At 39.5% G+C, this 23,270-nt stretch overlaps 1 protein-coding gene across 1 annotated transcript in view; it reads left to right on the forward strand.

Moving 5' to 3' along the window:
• Positions 1–23,270, forward strand: part of ZFYVE1 (zinc finger FYVE-type containing 1) — a 79,735-nt gene that overhangs the window by 18,505 nt on the left and 37,960 nt on the right. The window contains exon 3 of the mRNA XM_037832370.1: positions 19,413–19,917. Within this exon, the coding sequence (XP_037688298.1) occupies positions 19,413–19,917 (505 nt within the window). The remainder of the gene's footprint in view (positions 1–19,412; positions 19,918–23,270) is intronic.

Here is a 23,270-nt window from a genome sequence, read left to right on the forward strand (position 1 = left end):
TTACCCATAGCGGAGGGGGAAGGAGGGGGGGGGTTGATTACTGAGTAAAGAAAATGAGGTAAACCGTGGCCGCGAGGCCGAAGGAGACGGCGAGAACAGAAAGCAGGACCCTGTGGCAGCGTGAACAGTCTGGGGGGGGGCGGTTGTAAAGAGGCACAGGGCTCCAAACAAAGAGACAAAGACACAAAGGACCACAGCAAAGTAATGGAGGGGAAGAGGGAGAGTGTCAGGAGGAATGGGGGACATAGGAAAAGAAGACGAAAGGTAGTCGGGGGCAAGAGCCAGGTTAATGCGGGAAAGGAAGAGCGGCCTGGGCGCGGAGCGGCATGGGAGAGGCGGCTCCGGAAGTGGAGCGGCGAGGGAGAGGCGGCTCCGCGGGGCGGCGAGGGAGAGGCGGCCCTTACCTTGCAGGCGAGGAGAAGGGGAGTTGGAGAGGCGTCTGGGCGAGCGGGTGGTTTTACTGGACCGCTGCGTGGAGAGGACTTTTAATCCCAGGGTCGGTAGAGCATGGGTTAGGGTTAGCCCCACGTTGGGCGCCAGTTGCGGTCGCAGTTGACTCGTCTGGGGGGGGGGTGGCGGCCGGTTGCTAAATCCTAGGCTCTCAGGACTGCTCGGAGGGTACCGGCGGCGGGGGCTCTTTCCCGGTGGCGAGGGCGAGGCGGGGGACTGGGCCCGGTCCCCGGCGGAGGCGTGCAAGGTGTGGAGGGCGGCGAGAAGGAACAGGCAGGACACGGTTCTTTGAGGGTGAAGAAGCCAAGAGAGTTTATTAGGGGTGAGCACAGGTTATATAGGCTGGCATAGAGGGCGGGGGTTGTTACAAGTCAATGCTGAGGGGATAAAGGCTAGGATTGGTTCTGAGAGGGTGCGGAGGTTAGGATTGGTTCTAAGAGAGCACGGAGGTTGTTTGAAAAGGGGCGGGAGTTGCTCTGGCAACGGTGTCTGGCAACAATGTATGCGCACTGGTGGTGATGGGAGTTGCACTGGCAACGGGGAGTGTCCGGGCAAGATAAGGGGGTGGGGAAAAGGCGGTTCCCTCCGGCAAGCCTCCCCTAACGGTGGTATTTTGGGTGAGGAAATGGGGCCTGCCTCCGGCCTCACTTTCCCAGGCCTGGGGGGCTGTGGAGGGCGCTGTCGCCCGTGCCCACCACCCTCCCCAGGGGCGGATCCGGTCCCCTGGCCCAGGCCCGCCAAGTTGAAGCACGTAATCAGTGTCCCGCAGTTTCCTATCACTATGGATTAGATTTGACACTTTTGGAGTTTCATACGAATGCAATCATACAATACTGTTTTGTGTCTGGCTTCTTTTACTCACCATGATGTTTTTGAGGTTCATTCATGTTGCGTGTATCAGTAGTTCATTTCTTTTTATTCTTGAGTGGTATTCCATTGTACAGATATACCACAATTTGATTATCTGTTTGTCTGTTGATGGGCATTTTGTATACCATATTTTTAAATTGTTTGAATATTTTGTCTCTTCTCACTAGAATGTTGACTCTATAAGGGCAGTGATTTTTGACTCTTCTGTTCATCAGCCTCTAGAACAGTATCTGGCACAAAATAGGTACACAAATAATACTTGTTAAAAGAATGAAATGAGCTAATGAAAATGAATCAATTTAATCATTAATTCAATAAACATTTAGTGAGTGCCTACCATGTGCCGATGACTGAGGAAATACAAAGTGACTCTAAGACACTGAACTTGCCCTTGGGGAGAGGAAAGTCTAGTGGTAATAAGAGACAAATATATAAAAACAAGATGGGTGATGTCAGAGTATAGAGAGAATAGGATGGGGATTCAGAAGAGGGCAATACTGATGGAGGGATTACTATTGTTATTGACTTTAAATAGTTATATGCTATGTTCTTACTTCACCAGGGCCCCACCCTCACATTCTATATAGAATAGAAATCAGATCCCTTTCAGCCTCTACCTCAGACACCAAAGATCTCTTACAAAGCTGTGCCATCTACTCAGATGTTTAGCATAAACTGTGAGAAGAGCATTTAAATGAATCTGGTGTAGTAATACTTCTTGGAACCATGTCACATCATTCTTTTGAAGAAGACTGAATGTTTTCTTATGCATAATATATGCATTATGCAACCTTATTGCAGCTTTTTTTTTTTTTTAATTGAAAAGATTCATCCTTTTGAGGGAGGGAGTGGTAATATCTAGGGAGTATCCTCTTTGTTCCATTATCCCTAATTCTTTAATGAACGATTTTTTTGAAAACCTTACCTAAGGAAAATTTTTACTTGGGATAATGGAATGAAATTCTGTGATAATGATGGTGATGACTGTGACCTATGGGCAAATGGGCAAACCAGGACAACTATAACAATAATGTCAGTTGACATTTCTGTATCATCTACTATGTGCCTCACACTGTGCTAAGTGCTTGACATGCATTATTTCATTTAATCCTTGCAGCAACCCTATGAAGTAGATTGTGCTGTAATCCTGATTTTACAGGTGAGAAAACTGAGGCCCAGAGAAGTTTAATAATTTCTTCAAAGTTATTCTACACCTAGTGGGTGGTAGAAGCAGGTTGGTTGAACCCTTAAGCAGGATACCACACTTTCCCCTCTCCCAGAGAGAACATGGCATGTAGACATTCAGTGCCATGTTCATTCATTATTTAACAAGTATGTATTGATCTCCTATTATGCATCAGCACAGTGCTAGGAATACAGTGGTGAATACAGACCAGACCCCTGCCAGCATGGAGCTTACATTCTAGTTGGGAACCTCAGAGCCAGGAAGAATGGGAAAATATTAGAGATGGGACAGGGGAAGGGTGGGGTGCATGGGAATTGAGTAAATTGCCCATGATGTGATCAAGGTAGAGGTGGGCTTGAACCTAAACCTCTTTTCTTTCGAGTCTGGGGCTTTTACTGCTAAGTCCCAGAGCCTTTACCAGAGCTCATGTCTGTTTACACAGCTGGCCAAATATGGGTTTGTCATGCTACTTAAAAGAGGGGCTGCATCTCCTATCCGGAAACTCCTTGGAAGGGTTCCTTTAGGATGTTCTGGGTCTTGAGGGTGACTGGGTATTTCCAGTCTGTCCTCAGAATTCAGCCTTGCCTTGGAAAGCCTTTTTTTAAAATATAAATGGAATGCTGAACTGGGTGAGTTGGGTGTGGTCAAAGAAACTGATCCTGGAACTAAAAATGACTCTTTAAATAATTTGTTTTGTGGGTCATCTCTACATAGAAACATTCTCTTCCCTGCTGGGGTATGAGGGGAGCTGCAGGCAGTGTCTGTGAGGCTATGTGTCAGAAGCAGTTAGTAAGTTATGGGAGGAGAATTCCTGACCTCTCAAATAAGGGAACACTTTGGGGACACTGGAGTGGAAGAAAGTGAACTTTGCCCTTACCGAATATACTTAATGTGTTTGTGAGGCCAACCTCGTGACTTTAGTGGTCTTAAGAAATATTTTGCTTGAGAAATGACTGCGTTTCAATCAACACATACATGCATAAACACAAAGATATTCACTCCTTTAGGTTAGAATGAAAAGTTGTTGTCTGAACTTGCTAGGTTGGGGAAACAGTTTTAATAGAACCTTTGGGCAAAGGGCGTTTGCTATTGGAATGGAACCTCCTTATTTGGATTTTTAAAATAGACTGCTGCCTGTGATCTGTTTAACATGGTTTAAGTAACATCCTATCTGAAAACTAGAGCATGGACTTAAATCATTGCCTGAAGTACTTTTCAGTATGATGAAGGTGGTTCTGGATTTTTCAAGGAAGAGTTCCCATACCTCCCACTCTCCCTCTCCCTCCCTCAGACGAAAGAAACTGTTACCAGAGTTCTGTACCTGTGCTGGTCTAACATCATGGGATCAGTGCCAGATACTAGATGAAGTTCGATAGCAGTCTGTTGATTAAATGAAGCAATGAAGTCCTGGCTTCCATTTGGGGTATTAGTCCCAGTTCTGATAAGAGCAAGAATCTTGTTTGTTTTTTCTGGGTTCTGTGTCTTCCTCTAAACTCAGCCAAGACAGGAAATGAAGGCAAAATAAACTGGATAACTACTAATAAAAGTCGCTAATGGGAACTTAACTTTGGGAATAGCTATTGACTTAGGCCAGTTTTAGAATCTGAATGGAGAGGTATAACATAATCATTTGTTGGCCCAGGGATGGGATTTATTATAAACCTTCGGTTGCGATTGGGAGCGACTAAGCTTCCCAGTGGCCTTTCCATTGCTTTTCTGAAGAAGCTGATTTTTGCCTTTAGCCTCAGGAAACACCTTTATAATAATTTAGAGGAATGTGTGATTGTGGTGGGTACAACTTGAATCCTTTCATCTGGAGAGGTCAGAATGGAAAGGACCTCTATACTGAGCTGTTCTCCTTGAGTGTGTTTTCTGGTGGCACTGGGATTTAACTTCTTGAGTCTCTGATTCTGCTCTCCAACTTCTTCCTCCCAAGACTCTAGGTCCTTCCCCATCTTTTGCTTTTCCCTTCCCTGACCTCCTCAGACCAAAGCCTGTGTGTGGTCATTCTTCCTGGAATGACCCTCTGAGGGTAAGGAGGAAGTCTCTTGGTTAGAATCTCTTAATGGAGACTGTCATCATCCCCTTTGCCTGTTTGGGTCAGAGGTTGTCTGCTGGACGCGTTTCACAACCATGAACCACTCTGACTTCTAAATTGGAGCAATGGAGGTCATTAAGTACTGTTGTATATCATTTTACAAATTCAACTTAGAACTCTAAACAAGGTAAAAAAGGTTGTGGGTGAGATAGAGAAAAAAATTCAGAGAGAGATATTATTGGGTTTCTTAAAGATTAATATGATATTGGATGGTTATTTTATTAAGAGTCAACTATAAAGCCAGTATTAATAATAATAAGTTGTTTTGATTAAAGGGGGAGGGAAGGAGTTATCTGAAGCAAGCAGCCTGCTCTTTCATTTTCAGGTACAATCAGTTTAGATCTCACCATTGCTGAAATAGTCCCTGAATGAGCAACTTTCTGTGTAACAAATAGGTGCAGGTCCAGCTGCTACTGCTGTGCACCTGAGTATTTTCCCAATGGGCTGATCCTTAAATAATAGTGACTAGAATTTATCCAGTGCTTATTATGTGCAAGGCACTGTGCTATGCCCTTTACATACTTATCTCATTTAGTTCTCTTAGTATCCCTTAAAGTTGTAGAATCTGTTCTCATTTCCCCGAGGCTTAATAACTTTCCCAGGGTCACAGTGGCAAAGCCAGAAGTGGAATTCAGGTGACTTACCTGAGGGCAAGAGATGGTCTAGCAAGCTCCACAGGATGGAAGCAGAAGCTGGGGAGGGACAACTTTGTGTTGCTTCAGCTTTTGCTGTTGTTTAAGGGCTGAGGGCCATTTCAAACATGCTGTAGATAGAGGTAGGTGGCCAGTTGGCAGTGCTCAGGGTCAGTAGTTTATTTCACTCCAGGAATGGGGCAAAGTGGGATCATTGATCACAAGCATTAGAATGAGGAGAGCAGCAATTCCCTCACCAAAGGCAATCTTTTTTTCTTTACCTTTTCCTCACCTGATTGAAAAACCAGTCTTGCTGCCACCTAGGCCCAAGCTGCTCTTTCTGGCTCAGGGGAAAATGTCCACAGGTATGAATTTAGTAGTATAACAGGGAGCAAAACAGTGTGAAAGGCAGAAGAAAGAAAAATGAAGCATGCCAGGCATGTTCTCATTTATCTACTTATTTAATCAGCAGTCATCACCCAGTCAGGGGAGATAAAGATGACCTCATTTTACAGAGGAGAAGAATGCAATCAGTGTATGGTAAATGGCTTGTCCATGAAAGAACTCACCTCGGGCTTTGAGCTTCTCCTCCCAGGTATCTTTGCCCTGAACTCAGATGCATAAACCAACAGATGAATATGCCTGTTTAACATACAAACCCCAAATGCCAAAATAATATTCCCAAATGCTAACAGAGGTGTTTTTTTTTTTTTAATCTTCATTTTATTGAGATATATTCACATACCACGCAGTCATACAAAACAAATCGTACTTTCGATTGTTCACAGTACCATTACATAGTTGTACATTCATCACCTAAATCAATCCCTGACACCTTCATTAGCACACACACAAAAATAACAAGAATAATAATTAGAGTGAAAAAGAGCAATTGAAGTAAAAAAGAACACTGGGTACCTTTGTCTGTTTGTTTCCTTCCCCTATTTTTCTACTCATCCATCCATAAACTAGACAAAGTGGAGTGTGGTCAGAGGTGTTTTATTTTCATCCTAAATGAGCTGTTTATTTATATACATTATATACATAATTTGGTTAGTAATGAGCACTAATGAAATATGAATCCTGAGACATTTAATTCTACCTAAAGACTCCCACATGCCCCTTTTCAGTGCCGGCTCTTAATTGTTCAATACAGCAGTCGTTGTTTTGTGGTTTAATAGATCCATGACAGTATTGATTTCCTTGGGGAGGGAATCCCTAGGCCTTGTCTGCCTCACCAAGAGTGTTTGAGAAGGTGGAGGGCTCTTCCAGCTTGCTAAGCTGACCTTATCTGACTCCTTGCTGGGAGAGGTTCATGGAGCTGTTTGTTTTGTTTCTCTTGCTAGCCAACTTAGCAGCTTGGAATCAGGCTGGCTGGGTGACACAAGCCAAAAAATGGGCTGTTCTGTGTGAATTCTTGTTTTCCCTCAGTTGTCTGGTAGAATAGTTAGCCCATCATCAGGTTTATGGACTCCTGCTGTACGTTAAGATGTAGGCTGGGGAAAAGTGATTAAACTACCTAACAAGTCCTGGCATTCATTCATTCCTTCATTCAACAACTAGATATTGAGCTCCTCCCATGTGCCAGGCTGTGTGCCAAGTATTAGGGATGTAAAGATAACTGTGACAGTTTCCCAGCCCTTGTGGATCTAGCAAAGGGCACTGTCAGTGTAGTGGGCAGCAGTGAATTATTAGTGTTGTCATTAACATTAAGGCTCTTAATGTTACAAGAGTGATGTTATTAATAGAATAATGGGTGGTTTATTATCTTGTTGGGGTCTTATCCCATCATCATTCCCAGTGGTCTGTCTGCATTTCTCTACCTGTTCTTTATCAAACCAGCAGAGTCTTGATAATCAGATGGTTTTTTTTTCCTCTGATGGCTGGCAGGTATTCAGGGTAAAGGTTCATTACCCCTTTAGCTGGAGTAGAACATTGCCCATTGGATTAGGAGCTTTAACCTGGGGTTCTATTTTCTGAGTAGGAGCTGTGAGCTTCTTTCTGGAGCTCCAGTCTGGGATCTTACTGGCACCAGGTCTTTCCCTCCCAGGCTGGGCTTTTTACAAGGACTGCAGTATTCTTTAAACTGTAAACAAGGAAACTATGGATACACAAAGTTTGACTGAAAAGTTCTTTTATTTTTTAAATAATGGCTTTAGTGAGATATAATTCACATGCCATAAAATTTACCCTTTTAAGTTTTGGTAATGGATGGTGTTGATGGTAGCACAACATTGTTAATGTAATTGACATCACTGAATTGTATACTTGAAAGTGATTAATGTTGGAAATTTTATGTTGTTTATATATATTACCACAATAAAAAAATTTTTAAAAATGCATAGAACTGTACAACACAGTAAACCCTAATGTAAATTATGGACTTTAGTTAATAATATAACTATCATAATATTGGTTCATCATTTGTAACAGATGTACCACACTAATGCAAAAATGTTAATAATTGGGAAAACTGTGTATGCAGGGTATGTGGGAACTCTACTTTCTGCATGGTTTTTCTATAAACATACAACTGCTCTAAAAAATAATAAATTAATTAATTAAAAAAATCCCACAGTGAGATACCACTTCACACCCACTAGAATGGCTACTAAAAATCAAAACAAACAAACAAAAAAACAGAAAATAAAGAGTTGACTAGGATGTTGTTTCAGTTTGCTAATGCTACCGTTAATGCAAAGTATCAGAAAGGGGTTGGCTTTTTCTTTTTAATCTTTGAACATTTTCATTACTCCAAAAAAAATAAATAAAAATTAGAATAAAAAAGAACATCCAAAACATTCCATTCCCCTCCTCCCCCCATTATTCATTTACTTTTTTTCACACTCATTCATTGTTTTTTTTTAACTTTATCAAAATATTAAAAAAACAAACAAAAAAAATTTCAAACAAAACCAAAACATTAACCTGAAATAACTACATTGCTTCCAACATGTTCATGCCCTACCCCAAGAAAATAGATAGACTATAACCCAACAAAGGAATAAGAAAACGTAACCTAAAATAACTATATTTCTGCAAACTTGTTCCTACCATACCCCCTAGAAATTAACAAACCATAGTCGTTCCTTAGCATTCTCAGAACATGAAGTTTACCCTCGATAACTTACCTGTTCTTATTAGATTATCGTTCCCCCTTCACTATTTGCTATCTATTGCTAGGTCCCCTACATTCTACAATATAAACCATTTATTTTACATTTTTCAGTGTTCACAATAGTGGTAACATACAATATTTCTCTTTTTGTGCCTGGTGTATTTCACTCAGCATTAGGTCTTCAGGGTTCATCCATGTTGTCATGTGTTTCACAACCTTGTTCCTTTTTACTGCAGCCTAGTATTCTGTCGTGTGTATATACTACATTTTGTTTATCCACTCATCTGTTGAAGGACATTTGGGTTGTTTCCATCTCTTGGCAATTGTGAATATGCTGCTATGAACATTGGCGTGCAGATATATGTTAGTGTCACTGCTTTCAGATCTTCCGGGTGTATACCGAGAAGTGCAGTTGCTGGATTGAAGGGTAACTCTATATCTAGTTTTCTAAGGAACTGCTAGACTGTCTTCCAGAATGGCTATACCATTACACAGTCCCACCAACAATGAATAAGAGTTCCAATTTCTCCACATGCTCTCCAGCATTTGAAGTTCCCTATTTGTTTAATGGCAGCCAATCTAATTGGTGTGAGATGATATCTTGTTGTGGTCTTAATTTGCATCTCTCTAATAGCTAGTGAAGTTGAACATTTTTTCATGTGTTTTTTGGTCATTTGTATTTCTTCTTCAGAGAACTGTATTTTTATATCTTTTGCCCATTTTATAATTGGGCTGTCTGTACTATTGTCATTGAGTTGTAGGAGTTCTTTATATATGCAAGATAACAAGTCTTTTGTCAAATACATGGTTTCCAAATATTTTTTCCTATTGAGTTGGCTGCCTCTTCAGCTTTTTGAAAAATTCCTTTGAGGTACAGAAGCTTTTAAGTTTGAGGAGTTCCATTTATTTATTTTTTCTTTTGTTGCTTGTGTTTTGGGTGTAGTAAGGTCTAGGAAGTGGCTTCCTAATACAAGGTTTTGAAGATGTTTCCCTACATTATCTTCTAGGAGTTTTATGGTACTCTTACATTGAGGTATTTAATCCAAACTTTTGAGTTAATTTTTGTGTAGAGTGTGAGGTAGGGGTCCTCTTTCTTTCTTTGGATATGGATATCCAGCTCTCCCAGCCCCATTTGTTGAATAGACTGTTATGTCTCAGTTGAGTGGTTTTGGGGGCCTTATCAAAGAACAGTCAACCATAGATCTGGGGGTCTATCTCCAAATTCTCAGTTTGATTCCACTGATCAATATGTCTATCTTTGTGCCAGTACCATGCTGTTTTGACTACCATGGCTTTATAATAAGCTTCAAAGTCAGGGAGTGTAAGTCCTCCTTCTTCGTTTTTCTTTTTTAGAATGTTTTTAGCAATTCGAGGCATCTTCCTCTTCCATATAAATTTGATAACTAGCTTTTCCAAGTCTGCAAAGAAGGTTGTTGGAATTTTTTTTTTCTTTCACAAGTGACTACGTATTTATTTAAAAAATTCTTTACAGACTCTGTGTTTTAGTATTCAGTGGAATATAAATGCTAAATAAAAACAGAAAAACAAGTAGCTAAAATGAAATTCAAAGCTGGACAAAGGACATATTACCATGGTACTACTCACAGCTTTATGTAAGCAGAGATAAAAAGTCAGATAAAATCACATGTAAATATCATCTAACTTGGAGTGCTAGGGATTATTCTCAACCCAGGCATATCTCATCTGTGTATATTTTTATGAACTTAGTTAATTTGCATATACCTCTGTATGTACACTAAATTTTGAGTTAAAAATGTTATTTTCCTCTTCTGTATAGTCCTTAAATCTCTATATTCAGTGCTTAGACACTGCTCAAAGTCTTCTATTTTTCTCACCAAAAACTGTCAGAGGAAAATCTCTATTTCCTATTACAGTGAGTTTGGAACCCCCCAAATTCACTCAAATGCTCCAAGCAGTAATTAATGCAGCAATTTTCTTCCCTTCTTTACCAATTATCTGTTTAAGAGAGGTTAAATTATGCAGTTAGTTACAGCTATGTCTCCAGGACTTGAGAAACATATAAGGCAAATACTTAAGTTCTATTAAGACTTAATAATCTTAAATATCTTTTAAAAAAATACTACTGTGTGTAATAATGAACTCTATAAAAGTTTTCTTTAGGAAATGGCTCTATCGTCTATCAATTATGGGAAAATAAACAGTTCACCCTGAAAAACCCGACAGCTTGCTGTGGTTTTGTCCCATGAAAACTGAGAAAATTCTGCACAGTGGGGCCAGGAGTCATTCCTTGTACTTTCCCTGCCTCTAGTCTTGCAATATTCATCTTTGAAGCTAATTAAACTGCCTTCATTCTCACAGAACATATAGAGAGACAGCAATGTGAGTCCAAGGTTATATACCACTAATATTCCCAGCAAGAGAATGGCTGTCTGTTTTTCATGTACTTTGGTCCCAGCCATACAGTTAATAAGTATATGACAGAATAAATAAAAGTTGGTATATAATTGTCCAAAAGAAACCATCCTTTTACTCTGGTATTTCAGGTACCTAGAAATGCCTTGAAATAGGGACTAAGTGATGCATCAGAATTTTCCATTTTAAAACCTCTTGGCACAAGGGGCAGCAGCAGCCTTGAGAAGCAACAACGCGATGGCGGGAGCGCCCAAGGTCGGCCGGCTCTCAGAGTCTGTCACGCTGGGGAGAGGAGTACGTTGGAGGGAGGGACCGGCAACAAGGAACCTCCGCCAGGTTGTTGGAATTTTGATAGTAATTGCATTGAATCTGTAGATGACTTTGTGTAGAATTGACATCTTAATGACATTTAGCCCTCCTATCCATGAGCAAAGAATATTTTCCCATTTTTTTAGGTCCTCTTCTATTTCTTTTAGTAAAGTTATGTAGTTTTCTATGTATGTCTCTTACATCTTTGGTTAAGTTTATTCCTAGGTACTTGATTTTTTTAGTTGCTATTGAGAATGGTATCTTTTTCTTGAGTGTCTCTTCAGTTAGGTCATTTCTAGTGTATAGGAACATTACTGACTTATGTGCATTAATCTTGTATCCCACTACTTTTCTAAATTTGTTTATTAGCTCCAGTACCTGTATCATCAATTTCTCAGGATTTTCCAGATATAAGATCATATCATCTGCAAATAATGACAGTTTTACTTCTTCCTTTCCAATTTGGATGCCTTTTGTTTCTTTGTCTTGTCAGATTGCTCTGGCTAGCACTTCTAGCACAATGTTGAATAACAGTGGTGACAGCGGGCATCCTTGTCTCGTTCCGGATCTTAGAGGGAAGACTTTCAGTCTCTTGCCAGTGAGTACTATGCTGGCTGTGGGTTTTTCATATATGCCCTTTATCATATTGAGGAAGTTTCCTTCAATTCCTACCTATTGAAGTGTTTTTGTCAAAAAAGGATGCTGGATTTCGTTGAATGCTTTTTCAGCATCTAGTGAGATGATCGTTTGATTTTTTTCCCTTTTGATTTGTTAACGTGTTGTATTACATTGATTGATTTTCTTATGTTGAATCATCCTTGCATGTCTGAAATGAACCCCACTTAGTCATGGTGTATGATTTTTTTAATGTGTCTTTGGATTCGATTTGCAAGTATTTTCTTGAGAATTTTTGCATCTATATGCATTAGGAAGATTGGCCTGCAGTTTTCCTTTCTTGCAGCATCTTTACCTGGTTTTGGTATTAGAGTGATGTTAACCTCATAAAATGAGTTAGTGTTCCATTTTCTTCAATGTTTTGAAAGAGTTTAAGTAAGATTGGTGTCAATTCTTTTTGGAAAGTTTGGTAGAATTCCTCTGTGAAGCCATCTGTCTTTGGGCATTTATTTGTGGGAAGCTCTTTGGTGACTAATTGGATGTCTTTGCTTGTGATGGGTTGGTTGAGGTCTTCCGTTTCTTCTTTGGTCAGTCTAGGTTGTTCATGTGTTTCCAGGAAATTGTCCATTTCTTCTACATTAGCTAGTTTGTTGGCATATAGTTGTTCATAGTATCCTCTTACAATTTTTAAAATTTCTTCGGGATCCACAGTAATGTCACCTCTGTCATTTATTATTTTGTTTATTTGGGTCTTCTTTTTTTGATTTTGTCAGTCTAGCTAGGGACTTGTCAATCTTGTTGATCTTCTCAAAGAACCAACTTTTGGTGTTATTTATTCTCTCTGTTGTTTTTTTGTTCTCTGTGTCGTTTATTTCTGCTTTAATCCTTGTTATTTCTTTTCTTCTACTTCGTTTAGGATTAGTTTGCTGTTCATTTTCTAGCTTCTTCAGTTGTTCCATTAGTTCTTTGATTTTAGCTCTTTCTTCCTTTTTAATGTATGCTTTTAGAGCTATAAATTTCTCCCTCAATACCACCTTTGATGCATCCCATAAGTTTTGATAAGTTGTGTTCTCATTTTCATTCATCTCTATATATTTAGCAATTTCTCTTTCTATTTCTCTTTTAACCCACTGATTATTTAGGAGTGTGTTGTTTATCCTCCAGATATTTGTGAATTTTCTGTCTCTGATGGTTATTGACTTCTAATCATATTCCACTGTAGTCAGAGAACGTGCTTTGAATAATTTCAATCTTTTTAAATTTATTGAGGCTTGTTTTATGGCCCAGCATATGGCCTATTCTGGAGCAAGTTCCGTGAGAAGAATGTGTATCCTGGTGATTTGGGATGTAATGCTCTGTATATGTCCATTAATTCAAATTCATCTATCAGATTGTTTAGGCTTCAATTTCCTTATTGGTCCTCTGTCTGGTTGATCTTTATGGGAGAGAGTGATGTGTTGAAGTCTCCCACAATTATTGTGGAAACATCTATTGCTTCCTTCAGTTTTGCCAATGTTTGTCTCATGTATTTTGAGGTACCTTGATTGGGTGCATAGACATTTATGATTGTTACTTCTTCTTGTTGAATTGTCCCTTTTATTAGTATATAGTGAACTTCTTTGTCTCTTATAACATCCTTGCATTTAAAGTCTATTTTATCTGAGATCAATATTGCTACTCCTGCTTTCTTTTGGCTATAGCTTGCATGGAATATTTTTTCATCCTTTCACTTTCAGTTTCTTTGTGTCCCTGTGTCTAAGATGAGTCTTTCGAAGCAACAGATTGATGGTTCATATTTTTTAATCCATTCTGCCAATCTATAACTTTTAATTGGGGAGTTTAATCCATTCACATTCAGTGTTATTACTGTGAAGGCATTTCTTGAATCAGCCATCCTATCCTTTGTTTTTTGTTTGTCAGATATATCTTTTCCCCTCTCTCTCTTTATTTCCTTTAATGTACCCTTACTTAATCTCTTTAGGTCTGAACTCTTTTCCATACCTGTCTCTCTTTTCTTTGTTTCTCTGCCAGTAGGGCTCCCTTTAGTATCTCAAATAGGGCAGGTCTCTTGTTAGCAAATTCTCTCACCACTTGTTTGTCTGTGAAGATTTTAAGCTCTCCCTCAAATTCAAAGGAGAGCTTTGCTGGATAAAGAATTCTTGTTTGGCAATTTTTCTTTTTCAGAATTTTAAGTGTGTTATACCACTGCCTTCTCACCTCCATGGTTGCCGCTGAGTAGTCACTGCTTAGTCTTATGTTGTTTCCCTTGTGTGTGGTGAATTGCTTCTCTCTTGCTGCATTCAGAACTTGCTCCTTCTCTTTAGCATTTGACAATCTGATCAGAATATGTCTTGGAGTGGGTTTATTTGGGTTTATTCTGTTTGGAGTTCGTTGGGCATCTATGATTTGTGTATTTATGTTGTTTAGATGGGTTGGGGAGTTTTCCCCAACAATTTCTTTGAATATTCTTCCTAGACCTTTACCCTTCTCTTCGCCTTCTGGAACACCAATGATTGTTATATTTGTGCGCTTTATGTTGTCCATCATATCCCTGAGATCCATTTCAATTTTTCTCCATTTTTTTTATACTTTCACTTTCCATTCTGCACTCTTTGAGTTCGCTTATTCTTTCCTAAGCTTCCTGTAATCTAGTACTGTGTGTATCTAGTATCTTTTTAATTTGATCATCATTTTCTTTTATTTCCATAAGATTGTCTATTTTTTAATTTACTCTTGCCAGTTATTCTTTATGCTCTTCTAGGGTCTTCTTCATGTCCTTTACATCCTGTGCCATGATGTTGTTGTTTGTGATTACTTCTTAGATTAATATCTCCAAATACTCTGTCTCTTCTGATTTTTTGATATGGTTGTTTGGGTTTGGGTTATCCATATCTTCTGGTTTCTTCATATGCTTTAAAATTTTGTTGTTTTTGCCCTCTTTGCATTTGCTTATCTTGATAGGGATCTTTTAGGATATGCAGGCTTATTTGAACAATTATCTATAACTTGTCAGAGCTACAGCTTGGTGGAGTGCGCTTTCTATGACTTAACAGCAGATGGTGCCCTCGAGCCACCTATTACCCTTAGCCAGTTCTCCCCAACTTCATCCATGCAGCAAGTGGGGGTCCGAGTCTTGTGGAGGTCCAGTCAGTGCACTAAATTTCTGTGTGTAGTTGGTGCAGCCAGTCTTGAAGTTGGGGGCTGTGCCCTGTGCAGTTAGGGAGGGAAGACGGCTTTAAAAGTCAAATCTCCCAGCCATTCCTGGAGACTTAAAGCTGTTGGACGAACCCGACCCTTTGGCTCGGACCCCCCACAGTCTCTCTCTGCTGCAGGCCCACAAGTCCCTGGGATTGGTGTAGGGCCCTTGGGACTTCCGTGCAGGACCTCGCCTCCAAGCTGTGTCCTCTGCAGGCCCCCAGGAGGGAAGACTGTGCAACGTCACAGGCAAGCAAAATCCCCTAGGGAAGCTCCCGGTCATGGTGCTGTGCAGGGGTGTCCCCAGCCTGCTGAGAAGATGGCTGTATGGGGCATGGTAATTTCCCCTTTCTATGGACCTCCACCTTCCTAGCTCCGTGACAATTAGCTGTGGGTGTGCGAAAGTCTATGATCTACGCAGATACTGATGTGGGTGCCCGGGGCTTGTAATCACTCCCCACTGCACTCGACTGCATGGCCCTCGCTGCCAGATCCACAGCTGCTTTTGGGGTTTTAAAACTAATCCATCTCCAAATGCTGACCCCCAGTTTCTTGTGACCGCGGCATGGCTGCTGTTTCACCAGCAGCCTCACTCACTCGTTTCTAAGTGCAGACTCTCGGTTTCACCAAGTGCACAGTCCCTGTAGATTTATTTAGGTATTCTGGAGTACTTTCTGTCTTTTACCTAGTGTTTTTCATGGAGAAGTATTTTGCTCTGTTTCTTGAAATCTGCTATCTTGGATCCTCTCCAGATTGGCTTTTATAAAGGGGATTTCTTAAGTTACAAATTTCCAGTTCTGAGGCCATAAAAGTGTCCAAAGTAAGGCATCAAGATGGTACCTTCACTGAAGAATGGCCAACGGGGTCTGGAACACCTCTGTCAGCTGGAAAGGCATATGGCTGGTGCCTGCTGTTCCTTTGCTCCTAGGTTGCATTTCAAAGTGACTTTCTTCAAAATGTCTCTGTGTTTCTCTTAGCTTCTTCAGCTCTGGTGCATATAAGCATCAGGGTCCTCTCTTAGCTTCTTTGGAGCAAACTCTGAGCTAGCATTTCCAAACGTCTCCAAGCATCTCCAAGTGTCAGCGTCAGTGTCAGCTCTTAGCTTCTCTCCAAAATGCCCCTCTTAGCTGCTCTGAGTTCCTTCTGTTTGTGAGCTCTTTTATAGGATTCCAGTTATTAAGTCAAGACCCACCCCTGAATGGGTGGTGTCCATATCACCATGGAAATAATTTAATCAAGTGTTTTGTCCACAGTTGATTGAGTCATATCTCCTTGGAAACACACAATCAGAACATTCCAACCTAATCAACACTAATATGTCTGCCCCCACAAGATTGCATTAAAGAATATGGCTTTTAGGGGTCATAATATATCCGAACTGGCATAGATGTGAAGAAATTGGAACCCTCATGCATTGGTGATAGTAATGCAAAAAATGGTGTAGCCACTGTGGAAAACAGTATGGTGGATCCTTCAAAAGTTAAACATAGAATGATCATATGACCCAGCAATGCCACTACTAGGTATATACCCAAAAGGATTGAAACCAGGGACTTAAACAGATAATTGCACAGCGATGTTCACAGCCGCATTATTCACAATAGCTAAAAGGTGAAACAATCAAAATATCTTTCTCCAGATGAATCCATCAACAAAATGTGATGTATACAGACAGTGGAATGCCAGAAAAAGCAATAAAGTTGTGACACATGCAGCAACATGGATGGAAGTTGAAAACATTATGCTAAGTGAAATAAGCTAAACACAAAAGGACAAATGTTGTATGATTCTACTTATATGAAATACCTAGAGTAAGCAAATTCATTGAGATAGAAAGTAGATTAGAGGCTACCAGGAGCTTGGGGGAGGCAGGAATGGGGAGTTACTGCTTAATGAGTACAGAATTTCTATTTGGAATGATGAAAAACTTTTGGTAATGGATGCTCATGATGGTAGTACAACATTGTAATATTGCTTAATTATACACCTAAAAATAGTTAAAATGCTTAATTACATGGAGCCTGGAATAGGGAATGAGAGGTTGTTATTCTGTATAGATTAAGGTAATACCCTGATACATTGTAAAGTATTTTGGGCAGAAAATAAAAAAAGTATTTGCAAAGTCCCTTGAGGGACTATTAAACTTCCCCACCTGGGAAATACCTGATATTCTCTCAAGTATTAGGGACTCCCAATTTAATAAACCAAGCCCTCAGTCTTGAGGCTTGCCATTATGAAACTTATTTCTGTAGTGGTGAAGCTAAGCCTATTTATAATTATGCCTGAGTCACCCCCAGGGAACCTCTTTTGTTGCTCAGATGTGGCCTCCCTCTCTGTAACCCAGACTCTGCAGATGAACTCACTACCCTCTCCTCTACATGGGATATGACTTCCAGGGGTCTTAAGTTTCCCTGGCAACATGGGATGTGACTCCCAGGGATGAGCCTGGCCCTGACATCATGGAATTGACAATGCCTTCTTGACGGAAAGGGGAATAAGAAGTGAAACAAAGTAAAGTTTCAATGGCGAAGAGATTTCAAATAGTCAAGAGGTCATTCTGGAAGTTACTCTTATGCAAGCTGTAGTCAGATATCACACAATCCCACAGTATGTCAAGCCCCAACCTACAGTTTTCCTGAAAATCCTAAAGAATACCCTTAGCTCTATCTAAGACTCTATAAAAGTTTTACTTATTAAGTTTAGTTTTTCCGAAACTCAAAACCTCCAGATTGTTCCTATGCCAGTTAAGCCCTGAAACCCAGAGGTACCAGTCTCTCTAAGAACATCAATCAGTTTTCATTCCTCTACCCCATAATATTGACACCTCTTTTCAGCATGAAGAAGTTAGAATGGTCATTGCCCAGATATCCCTGAAGATTGACAGAATAATCAAATGAGAGGGTGGAGTTGTAACAGAGAAGTTAGAATTTAACAAATGATTATGACTATTGACTCATTGTATATGTATTTCTTTTTAGTTTCTGGTGTATTAGAGTAGCCAGAAATACCTGAAATTGTTGAGCTATAACCCAGTAGCCTTGATCTTGGATAATGATTGTAGAACTATATACTTTTATCTTGTGACCATGTGATTGTAAAAACCTTGTGTCTGATACCCCCTTTATCTAGTATATGGGAAGATGAGTAATAAAATAAAGACATGCATGAAAAAATTGTTAAAATGGCAAATTAATGTTACATGTATGTTACCACAGTAAATTTTTTTAAAGTTAAAAAAAATCACTCTTTTAAAGTATGAGTGTTTCTAGTATATTTACAATGTTGTGCATCTATTACTGCTATCTAATTCTAGAACATCTCTTCACCCCCAAAATAACCCTGTATCCATTAACACTTACTACCACTCTCCCTTCCCCCCCAGCCCCTGGCAACCACTATCCTATCTCGATCCATTTATCTATTCTGGTCATTTCATATAAATGGAATCATACAATATGTGTCCTTTTGTGTCTGACTTCACTTAGTATAATGTTTTCAGTGTTCATCCATGTTGTAGCATGTATCAGTACTTTTTTCTTGTTTATGGCTGACTGATATTCCATTAAATGGATAAATCATGTTTTCTTTACCCATTCATTAGTTGATATTTGGTTGTTTTCCACATTTTGCTATTATAAATAATATAACTGTGCACATTCACATGTGGTTTTTGTGAGAACATATGTTTTTCAATTTTCCTTTGTATATACCTAGGAGTGGAATTATTGAGTTACATAGTAACTCTATGTTTAACTCTTTGAGAATTTGCCAAACTGTTTTCCAGAGCAGCTCACCATTTTACTTTCCCCCCAGCAGCGTATGAGGATTGCAATTTCTCCACATCCTCGCTAGCATTGTTATTTCTGTCTTTTTGATCCTAGCCATCATAGTGGGTGTGAAATGGCATCTCAATGTGGCTTTGATTTGCATTTGTCTAATTACCAATGATGTTGAGCATTTTTTCGTGTGCTTATTGGCCATTTGTATGTTTTCTTTGACGAAATGTCAATTCATATCTTTTGCCCAGTTTTTAATTGGGTTATTTGTCTTTTTAATTATTCAGTTGTAAGAGTTCTTTATATATATTCTGGATACTAGTACCTATCAGATATATGATTTGCAAATATTGATTCCCATTCCAAGGGTTGTTTTTTCACTTTCTTGATGGTATCCTTTGAGGTACAAAAGTTTTAATTTTGATGAAGTCCAGTCTATTTATTTTTTCTTTTGTTGCTTGTGCTTTTGGTGTCATATCTAAAAAACCATTGCCTAATCCAGAGTCATGAAAATTTACTCCTGTGTTTTATTCTTAGATTTTTATAGTTTTAGCTTTTTCATGACCACGCAGTTCTTATACTGTCTGAGGCTTTAGAGGCTCCTGTGAGCTGTTTGGTAGGGGCAGGGGTTAGGGTGGGAGGCTGTTACCTGGGGCTTTCTTTCCTTGCCACTTCAATAAGCCAATTGAGAACCTTAACCCTGGAAAGTAAATGTTTCTAGCTATTTTGTGGTTTCTATATTTCATTTTTGTTTGTTTGTTTTTGGAAGGTAACAAATGAAGAGGACTTTATTAGGAAATTGGACTGCAGACCTGATCAGCATCTGAAGGTGGTTTCCATTTTTGGAAATACTGGTGATGGAAAGTCTCATACCCTCAACCACACTTTCTTTTATGGTCGTGAAGTCTTCAAAACTTCCCCTGCCCAGGAGTCCTGTACTGTGGGAGTATGGGCTGCCTATGACCCAGTCCACAAAGTAGCAGTGATAGACACAGAAGGCCTTTTAGGGGCTACGGTGAATATAAGCCAGAGAACACGGCTACTACTTAAGGTCCTGGCCATCTCAGACCTGGTCATCTATCGAACTCATGCAGACCGACTGCATAATGACCTCTTCAAGTTCCTTGGGGACGCTTCAGAAGCTTATCTGAAGCACTTCACCAAGGAGCTCAAGGCTACCACTGCCCGCTGTGGCCTGGATGTCCCATTATCCACCTTGGGCCCTGCTGTAATTATTTTCCATGAGACTGTACATACACAGCTGCTGGGCTCTGGTAAGTATCTGGGGTGCTGTGATACAGATTGACGTTTCTCAGTACAAGGAGGTGGCCGTTGAATGGCAATAGCAACTTGGTGGTAGTGGATTGCACAGAAAAATTTTTGCCCAGGTGAGACACAAGGAAGTGTTTCAAATGGGATGGAGTGATCAACCATGTCAAAATCTGCTTATAGGTTAAGAAGTGTAAGAATCAGAACTGACAGTTGGCTTTCGCAATATGAGGTCAGTGGTGATCTGGACAGGAGCTGGGATAGGGGCATGAAAGCCTGATTAGAGTGGGATCAAGAGAGTACAGTAGGAGAAGAATTGGAGACAGTGAGTGTGTTTGCCTCTTTCAAAGACTGAAATGAAGACAGAAAAACAAAATGGTAGCTGGAAGAAGATGTAGGATTTAAAGGAATTTTCTTTTTTTGAAGTTTAAGATTTGAGATATTACAGATACTTTTGACCTAAGGGAATGATTCATTAGAGAGGGGAGGGGACAATTGATGGTACAAGAAAGAACAGGAACAATTGGAGTGCTTCACAAGAGGAAGAATTGGCCTTAGGAGCATAGATGGTTCGTCCAGAGCAACAGGAGAGAGTCAGAGCATATAGGCACAGTTGCAGGTAAGTAGGTAGATGGGGTGTCTATTTGTGTGTGTATGTATGTAATTTCTTGTCTTACTGTTACTGTTTTGTTAGAGAAATAAGGCACAAGATCACCCCCTGAGTAGGAGGATGAGAGAGGAGGGGCAACAGCAGTATTTGAATGCAGAGTGACAGTAGTATTGGCCCCTAAAACAATTATACTATCCATTTGTTCATTCATTCAACAACATTTATTGGATACACAATGTCATATGCTGAACAACTGGGGCACGGAGCTGTAAAAACAAAACAAAACAATTCCCACTCTTGAATAGCTTATAGTCTAGTTGGAGAGAACACAAGGTGTTTTGTTCTGTGATACACGTAGATACTGCAGCTGTGGGAACACAGAGGGAGAACATTTTACTTTTCCAAATGGATCTGGAAAAGAGGAGATGACATTTGAACCCTGAAAGATTGACTAGATAGGGCGGAGGAAGGATATTCTGGGAAGAGCAAACACATAGTGCTTTGAAGGTATAAGTTGTGTTTAGGGAACTGCAGTAGTTCTGCAGTAAGCTTCCTAAATTCCATTCTAGCTCTCTTTCGGCCGTTCTCCTCATGGCATCTAGAGTGACCTTTTTAAAAGCTTAATTTATGATTTAGATCATGTTACATTCCTGTTTATAAATTGTCAATGTTTTTCCACCACATTCATAATAAAATCCAAATCCCTAAATGGGGTATACTCATGCTAACTCCTGCTTATGTCTCTGACCCCCTTCTCTGGGTCCCTCACCCTTCATTCTTGAGCTAATACCCTCATACATTGGTAGTTTGCCCAAAGCTTTATCAACATAAGACCAGACTTATCAAATTAGCTATTTATTTTAAATCTTTATTAGGAAGTGACTGGTTAAGTATATCCACAGGATGGATAACTATGTAGCTGTTAAAAAGAATAAGGAACTTCTCAGATTATATCATGACAAGGACGGATATCTGTAGTATGTCATTAAGTGATAAAAGTAAGTTGCATCTTTATGTTGATAAGCATGTAGAAAAAAGGTGGGTAAACATTTTGCTGTAGTTACCTATGGGGAGTAGGAAGGAATAGAGGACATACCTTTATTTCCTTTTATGCTTTGGCATTGATTGGATTTTTTACAAAGAGCAGATTTTTTCTTAAAAGACTCTTCATTGAAGTCTAACGCACCTCATTTCAAAGGTGTATAACTTGATGAATTTTCACAACCTGAACATATTGTGTAATTGGAACCAAATCAAGAAACATCAGTACCTGCCTCATAGAAGCTTCCTTGAACTCCTTTGCAGGCAAAGGTGACCTGAATTCTAACAGCATAGATTAGTTCTGCCTATTTATATACTTTATATTAAAAGAGTTAAGCCATCAATTCAATAAGAAGACATAACAATGATAAATACATGTGCACCCAGTAACAGAGACCTAAAATATATGAGGCAAATGTTGACGGATTTGAAGGGAGAGATAGATTCTTCTACATCAATAGAAGGAGATTTCAATATATCACTTTCAGTAATGGGCAGAACATCTCGTCAGAAGATCAGTAAGGAAATAGAAGACTTGAACAATATGCTAAACTAATTAGGCCTAACAGACATATATAGAACACTTCACCCAACAGCAGCAGAATATACATTCTTCTCCAGTGCACATGGATAGACTATACATTAGGTCACAAAACAAGTCTCAATAAATTGAAAAATATTGAAGTCATTCAAAGTATCTTCTCTGACCACAGAAGGCTAGAAATCAGTAACAGGGGAAGAAATAGAAAATTAACAAATATGTGGAAATTAAACAACGTATTCTTAGACAACCAGTGGGTCAAAGAAGAAATCTCAGGGGAAATTAGGAAATATCTTGAGGCAAATGAAAATGAAAACACAACATACCCAAACTTATGGAATAGAGCAAAGGCAGTGCTGAGAGGGAAGTTTATAGCTGTAACTGCTTACATTAAAATAGAAGAAAAGATCTCAAATAAGAGACCTGAATTCACAAGTGGAGGATCTAGAAAAAGAAAAGCAAACAAAACCCGAAGTGAGCAGAAGGACGTAAATAACAAAGAGTAGAGTAGTGATTAATGAAATAAGGAATCAAAATACAATTGAATCAGTGGACCATAAGTTGGTTCTTTGCAAAGATCAATAAAATCAACAAACCTATAGCTAGGCTGACAAAAGAGAGAAGACACAAATAACTAAAATCAGAAATGAAAAGGGGCCATTACTGCTGATACCACAGAAATAAGGATTATAAGAGGATACTATGAACAACTGTATGCAGACAAATTAGATAACCTAGATGAAATGGACAAATTCCTGGAAATGCACAAACTACCTTCACTGATTCAGGATGAAATAGAAGATCTTACCAAATTAATAGCTAGTAAAGAGGTTGAATGAGTAATGAAAAACCTCCCAACAAAGAAAATTTCAGGGCCAGATGGCTTCACAGGTGAATTTTACCAAACATTCCAAGAGGAAGTAACACCAGTCCTGCTCAAACTCTTCCAAAAAATTGAAGAGGAGGGAATGCTCTCCTTTTCTATGAGGCCAAGATCACCCTTATACCAAAGCCAGAAAAAGATACCACAAGAAAAGTACAGACCAATATCCCTTATGAATATAGATGCAAAATCCTCAACAAAATACTAGCAAATTGAATCCAACAGCACATTAAAGGAGTTACACACCATGTACATTACATTAACAGAGTGAAGGAAAAGAAAA

This window comes from Choloepus didactylus, chromosome 4, assembly GCF_015220235.1.
Source record: "Choloepus didactylus isolate mChoDid1 chromosome 4, mChoDid1.pri, whole genome shotgun sequence".
NCBI lineage: Eukaryota > Metazoa > Chordata > Mammalia > Pilosa > Megalonychidae > Choloepus > Choloepus didactylus.